The sequence below is a fragment of the Gracilinanus agilis genome, chromosome 2, assembly GCF_016433145.1.
Source record: "Gracilinanus agilis isolate LMUSP501 chromosome 2, AgileGrace, whole genome shotgun sequence".
NCBI lineage: Eukaryota > Metazoa > Chordata > Mammalia > Didelphimorphia > Didelphidae > Gracilinanus > Gracilinanus agilis.
In genome coordinates this window covers 603,875,967-603,883,743 of record NC_058131.1, presented here as the reverse complement: position 1 = coordinate 603,883,743, position 7,777 = coordinate 603,875,967, and the positions used below count along the sequence as shown (strand labels likewise).

Sequence of the window (7,777 nt, the reverse complement as noted above, 5' to 3'; positions counted from 1 at the left end):
CTCTAGCTTATGGCTTTTAAAGACTAATCAGTCATTTGCAATAGAAGGAAGTATGACCTTTCTTTGAACCAAATTTTCTTCTGCATTTTGAACTTTCATTTACAGCCTACACAGGAAAACTGAAAACATATAAAAGTCCTCTGTGATGCAAACAAAAATTCCACCTGCCCCCACATGAGGATATTTTATATTTCACGAGCAATGAGCTCTTTCTTCAAATTGTCTCAGAAGCTTTGAAGGGATAAAACCCCAAACTTGACTCTCTTGTTGGACATGGATGATCACGAGTTCCATTATGTCCACATGTTAGCTCGGGACTACTTGAAGCATGTTCAACAGATACCACAACTGGGATCATGTCTAAATAAGACATCTCAAATACTACAAAAGGTTGCTTTCTCTGTCCAACAAGAAGTAGAAAAGGATATGGAAACATGCTTGAGCACTTTGGACATCGTTTCTGTTGAGTCTGCCAGAAGAATTTTCAATAGTGTTATGGAGAAGGAATTTGAGGATGGCGTCATTAACTGGGGACGGATTGTCACCATATTTGCTTTTGGGGGAATTCTCATCAAGAAGCTTCTGACACATAAAGCTCCACTGACTATGGGCTCTCAGGAAGAAATTTCTCATTTTATTGCTGAGTTCATAATGAACAATATAGCAGAGTGGATAAGACAAAATGGAGGATGGGTATGTTTTATAGAAATGTTTCTCAGCACTTTTTATCAAATGGAAAATGATGATTTCCTAGCTAATAGTTTAATCTACCTAACGACTTTGTATGTTTAGCACAGTATTTCCTAGATGACCTATTTTACAAGTCTAGAATTTGATTAAAATGTTCTGGCACAGTTTCACAGAATCATATTATTGTAGTGCTAGAAGGGGATTGTATTAACAAACAGAATATATTTTATTTTTTATAGTATTAAACAATAAGACTGATGCTTCAGTTACCCAAAAAATAGTGAATTTTCATATGAATCCTGAAAATCAACTACTGATTTTTATCATATAGTGTAGAGGAGAGGAAAAACAAAGAGTGAATGCTAAGAGATGTTTGGGTCGCTCAGGAATCCAGTGAAGGGGACAGAGAGGGTTCTGTAAAGCTCGGGCAGAAAGTAGGCAGAAGCATATACCCAGGTACACACTTGGTTGGAACTCAAAGAGCAACGTAGCCCAGGCAGATGGGCTGGCATGAAGAAGTAAATCAGAAAGTCAGCAAACCAAGTAACTAGATGTCATTTCAGGAAAAGGAAGTCTTAGGAAAAAGACGTCACTTTATTATGTTGCTTGGCTTCCTTTGGAAAGGGTTGGTGTATGGAGGAACATGTTCGTCCTTGCATCTTAAATATCAAGACCTGCTGATATGCAAGGAACACACCTATGGCTTGGCATGACATAAAACTAGGCTGGATATTTTCTTATAGTTGCCCTGTCCAGGTAGAATACAGAACACATTAAAAGTATCTCAATTAGCAATTATTATTTCAGGCATTTTTAATATTTATTTGAGATAGTCTACATCTCAGCAGATCCACAGTTGAGGAATATTTTTAAGTCAACTTCCTAATTTTACAAATAATCAAACTATTCACTAGTAATAATCTCTGTTGATAAAAATGCATGAATTATCTGTCCAGTCTAGTGCAAAGTGATCATGATGTGGAAATCTGTCAATGAATTCCTTTATTTTGAACTTCTTGACCTTGATAAAATTATGATTAATGTCATCATCAGTTAATATTTCTTAAAAGATGTAGATGTTCCAGTTACTGTGTTAGACACTATACTTAACAAGAATTAATGATTTTCATACCAATAAGTAGTCTTCTAAACCTACTATATTTTTTCCTCTTACATATGGGTGCTATTATTCTTTTTTACCAATTGAAATACCTACAATGATACTTCAAATTGTACCTCATACAACACCTCTTTTCTTTTCAGAATATCCCTGTAAAGCGACAAAGGGGAAACCATTATTATCTGCCAGTTTAGTGTAAAAGAACAGAGAAGTCGATTGGCCCAGAGTTTAGTAATCAACTCAGAACAAAAGAGGTCCTTTGGCTTAGTTAGTTTTAGTTAAAAGTCCCTTTGGTTTAGTTTGGGTTAGTTAATGCATGTAGATCATGATGTTTTCTCATATGTGAATATGGGATTATTAATGTTCTCTCTTCACCCATTTCACCTCTATTTTTGTTTTTAAAAATCAATCATTAAAATGTTTACTAATTTATTACAATTATACATTATGAGCTTGTATTCAGAGGCCACATATTTCTTTCCTATGGGATTATTCACCTTGACTTGATTGATATTGGATGTTATTAGATGAGTTATAGGTATAACATACCTGCAGTCAAGGCAGCTATGTGGTGCAATATTGGGCCTGGAGTAAGGAAGACTTAATTCAAACTCAGACACTAGCTGTGTGACCCTGGGCAAGTCATTTAACTCTGTTGGCCTGAGTTTTTTAATCTGAAAATGAGCTGGAGATGGAAATAGCAAACCACTCCAGTATCTTTGATAAGAAAATCTAAATGAAGCCATGAAGATTCAGACATAATGGAGAACAACTGAATAACAAGCACCTGCAAGACAATAGCTATTATGTTTATGTATCATCAGGTGAATACTGCAAAAGGGAAACAATCTCTGCCTATATTATATATATATATATATGTTCATATCTATATATATGTATCATATATATATTGATTGAATGCATGGGTATACACCTATACCCATGCATTCAATCAAAATCTTCAAACTTTAACAATCCTTGACCATAGATATACTAGATATAATCAATAAATAATTAAGGGCAATGACTTTTATTCTCACAGTTGAAGAGAATTTAAATTCTCTTAGCCATAAGGGAGAATTTACCCATGAGTCAAGAAATTTGGAGTAAAATTTTCACAATAAATTGCTGTTTATTCCCTTGTCCGTGTGATTTGAGACATTGTGGTGCAGTGGAGAGAATACAGCTTCAGGACCTGGATTCAAATAATATTTATGTTACTCTTAGTTTCATTTAGGGTAACTCATTCATTAACACTCTTTTGGTTTCATTTTATTCACATGAAAAGGTTAGACTATAGGGCCATTCGTTCATTTCAGCTCTAAATCTATGATCCTTTGATGAAGAAGTGAAGGTTAAAGTCTCAGAATGTACCTGACCCCACCAGGGAACTCATTCTCCTTTGGTCCTGTGCTTTAAGTTGCTTCCTACAATGAGCCTTAGTACCCTATTTCTATAATAACCTTTTGGAGATTTAATAAAATGTTTAGTTAGTTTGATCCTCATGCTCCCTGAAGTCAATGCTCCACATGGGATCTGAGTGTAGAAGTGCCATTGCTAATCTGTTTCTTCCCTCTCTTATCACATCTGCCCCTTGAGTCTGAGACTAGATCAACTTTAATGTACTAGTACCTTAGTGGTCTTGAGTTTGTTTAATTCCCACTAAAAGACTACAACTTAATTTTTTTCTTTTAAGTTTTTTAGAAGAAATACAATTAACACTATGAGTATTTTTTAAAAACTACTTAAAATTTGATGGGTTGGGGAAAAAAACATGTTGATCAATACTATGATAAATTCCTCTTCATTAAATATATTTATTTTCCTTTATTATTCTTTCATTTTTTCTTTTTCTACTTTTATCTCTCATTTTCCCTTCCTCTCTGTTCTTTATGAGTATTTCCCCTTCAATTCTCGTTGTCATTTGGAAGGGCTGAAACTGAGATTTTATAGAATCTAGTAGTCAGTACTCTTCTTCAATGGGACATAAAAGGAAAAGGCAAAAAACAATGTTTTTTTGAATATCAAGGAAATTCTTCCGTTTAAAAATCAATACCAGTAGAATGAAAGTCTCCCCTGCCAGTTTCCTCTTTTTGTTCCACAGGGCATTCTTTGAAATGACATACTGATCTATATATTTTTCTTACAGTGGTAGAATAATAGCAATGGCTCTGAAATAGGGATAGTAGGTTTCTACTCTTGTGTCTCTCTCTCTCTCCCTTCCTCCCTTTCTCTCTCTCATTTCTCTAACATACTTTCCTATTTTATTTAAGTAAGCACTAAGATACATAATACTAGTAGATTGTTTCTAGAACTGCACTGATACAGAATGAGAATCCTTTACAAAGCCAAAAATAGACAGGGAGGGATGAAATCTTCACAGTAAACACTATTCAAATTCTGGAAGAGACAAATGAGCCATTTTTTAAAGTCTTCTAAAGGGGGAAAAATTGTAATTTTCATTTTTCTCTCTCTGTAAATAATGACCACTTGAAGGCAAACATTTAGTTGCACAGTAGAAACATAGAGAGCCTTGACTAAATTTTTCTTCTGGATATTGATGATATCTAAATGTAAGACATTGGGTTGAATGGCTTAGTTGTTTTGCCCATCAGATCTTTGTGTAAAATAAAATCTGAAGACCTAAAAATCTGAACTTTAAGTTCTGATTTTTAACATATATGTTAAAAATGTTTTGTTAAGAAATGATGGCAATTGCTTATTTTCCAGAAGAGCATAGCCCAGCATGGAGTGTAATATACATATATATGTGTATATATATACACACACATATACACAGGTACACACACAACATATGTATATGTTTTTTCTTGTACAGACTCATTTAAATATTTTCTGTAAATCTCTCAGCTAGGGAGGCTATTAAAAACATATGAATTTAGAATACTTTTGGGTTCTAGGCCCAGATTATTTTTAAAGCACCCCTGGTTTTATTTACAATAGCTACAGTATTACATTTCAGACTTTGAATTAGCCCAAGATCAGTATAGTAAAATTGAGCCAATTACCATTACTCCCAAGGATAATATGCAAAATAATATATTTTGGCAGGACAGTGGCATAAATCTAGGTGAAATGGATGAATATTTACAAAAACATAACTTGCTTAGATTAACAAAAGAGGAAATAGAATATTTAAATAATCCCATCTCGGAAAAAGAAATTGAACAAGCCATCAAAGAACTTCCTAAGAAGAACAGTGGCACAAACAACCATGACATTTATTTTAAGAGCTAAATTTTGGTGTTTTAAAGAGATGATATAGTAACTTTCTAGAGTGAAAGAGACAATTTCATTATCATAATGATAACTGACATCTTTGATTTTTAATAACAGTCCAATGAAATTGGTAGTATTGGTATTATCTCCCTTTTACAGATGAATAAATTGAGGCTCAGAAAGGATAAATGATTTCCCAAGGATCAAATGACTGGTATTAGAAATGCTATTCAAATTTTTGTATCTCCTGGCTCCAAACATAGTGTCTTGCACATAGAAGTGTTGTTTTTTCCATTAAGCCACTATAAGTGGATCTAGGCTGTAAGTGTGATTTTCTCTCTGTGTTTAGAATATGGAAGGGTGCTTTTCATCTGCCTTGCAAATGGAGAGAAAAGGGCTAACTAAATAGGAAATATAGTAGAAATTGGCTTTTCTAGCTTTTTGTCAAATTGATATCTCTATTATCACTTCACCAGTAACAGAACTAATGTTCATAAAAGCAACTTGGAGATAGTGCAGGATCCTAAAGTGTTTGTGAATCATCTAAAAAGTATTGAATTATATTAATTTTCTTGAATTTTATTTTCTTAAAATTATTATTCAGAAATGTACCATTGTGTTTGTTACAGAAATATGAAATGTATTCTGATAGAATAGGAGGTATATGAATCTAGGATTTAAAAGGCCTGTGTTCAAACCCTGTTTCCCTGCTGGGTGACCTTAGCCAAGTCATTGATTCTCTCTAGGCAGTAATTTCTGCAAATGTAAAATTAGCATGTTGCTTATGATCTATCAATTACTTAATCAATCAACAAGCATTTATTAAGTACTTATTATGTGCCAAGCACTGTGCTAAAGTGCTAGGAGCATAGAGAAAAAAGTAAAACATCTCCTGCTTTCTAGGAACTTGACCTGAGATCTGTGAATTAAAAAACAAAACAAAACAAAACTGTATTTCAATATAATTGGTTTTCTTTTTAATTCTATGCACCTTTTTTTATGCCTTTAAAATATTGCTATTAGAAGGGGTGTATAGTGTTCACCAGACTTCCAAAGTATTCCAGGACACAAAAAAGATTATTAACCTTTGGCTTACCAGTCACAATGAATAGAGCCATGGGGTATAAGATATAACGCGTTCTAGTAGCAATGGTAATATTTGTTATTGTGTGGAAAATAGAGTAAAAGAAGAAGAGGTTGCAGTAATGAAACAGCAGAGCAGATATCAATATATGCAGAGGCTAAGCCCTGGTGTCCTGTAATATAGCTCCATGAGATTACTCATAGCTTGGGTATCTGGGATGAAGTAGACATAGTGGGTTGCAGTGAGGGTTGACTCATTCCCTCTTCTATTCAGGCAGATCCATTTCAGGGTAAATCTAAAAGCTGTTTAGAGTAATTCCATCAGGGTCATGGGACAAGGTCCCCGGAGTTTCAGATCTGGAGGGTTTCTTATCTTGGTGGAGAGGAGCAAGCAATGAAAAGGCAGATCCAAGATTAAGAACTTCTAACTTTTAGCATTTACAAAAGCGATAGGACTGACTATTTGCTATTTATGTGTTTATGATAGGCTTAATATTTTATATCTATTTAATTCAGTCCTCATTTGTCTTAGAAATTATTAAAATAAATAATTAATTAATGCTTTGTTTTGTTTTTTTTAAAACAGGAAAATGGCTTTGTAAAGAACTTTGAACCTAATATGATGTGGCCGAACTTCACAGATATTTCAACAAAGATCTGGGGCATATTTTCCTTTTTGAAGTAATGCTTTTTGACAGAAAAGAATTAACCTGTATTGTGATGTCTGTCTATCCCAAAACACTGGCTAATACAAGAACTCTAGTCAAGGTTTACTTCTTTAAGGCAATTTTGTGGATGTGACTAGTCCTTTGGAGATCTTTGACAATTAAAATAAGAAACATTTTCATTAACGATCTGTGGATACACATTTATAAATTTGGACCCAACCTATTTTGCATTAAGTAGAAGCTTACATTCTGAGTTACTAGTAGAGCATGGCAAAATACAAGTGGTTTTTTTTTTATCACCTTATTGAATGTTCAGTTGACAAGTAATACATCAAGCCTTTAAAATCATTATCAATAAACATTTGTTGATATGTTACTTCTTTTTTTTTAATTTAAACATTTATTAATAATCATTTTTAACATGGTTACATGATTCATGCTCCTACTTTCCCCTTCACCCCCCGCACTCCCCCCACCCATGGCCGATGCACATTTCCACTGGTTTTGTCATGTGTCCTTGTGATCAAGAACTATTTCCAAATTGTTGGTAGTTGCATTGGTGTGGTAGTTTCGAGTCCACATCCCCAATCATGTCCACCCTGACCCATGCATTCAAGCAGTTGTTTTTCCTATATGTTTCCTCGCCTGCAGTTCTTCCTCTGAATGTAGGTAGCGTTCTTTACCATAAATCCCTCAGAGCTGTCCTGGGTCATTGTATTGTTGCTGCTACAGAAGTCCATTACATTCGATTTTACCACAGTATATCAGTCTCTGTGTACAATGTTCTTCTGGCTCTGCTCCTTTCACTCTGCATCACTTCCTGGAGGTCTCTCCATTTCGCCTGGAACTCCTCCAGTTTATTATTCCTTTGAGCACAATAGTATTCCATCACCAATAGATACCACAGTTTGTTCAGCCATTCCCCAGTTGAAGGACATACACTCCTTTTCCAGTTTGTTGCCACCACAAAAAGCGC

General features: G+C 34.3%; 1 protein-coding gene across 1 annotated transcript; it reads left to right on the top strand.

The window, feature by feature from the left end:
- Positions 1-273: 273 nt before the first annotated feature.
- Positions 274-6,818, top strand: BCL2A1 (BCL2 related protein A1). The gene is made up of 2 exons (XM_044665473.1): positions 274-693; positions 6,720-6,818. The coding sequence occupies exons 1-2, from the start codon at positions 274-276 to the stop codon at positions 6,816-6,818; spliced, it is 519 nt and encodes a 172-aa protein (XP_044521408.1).
- Positions 6,819-7,777: the final 959 nt, after the last annotated feature.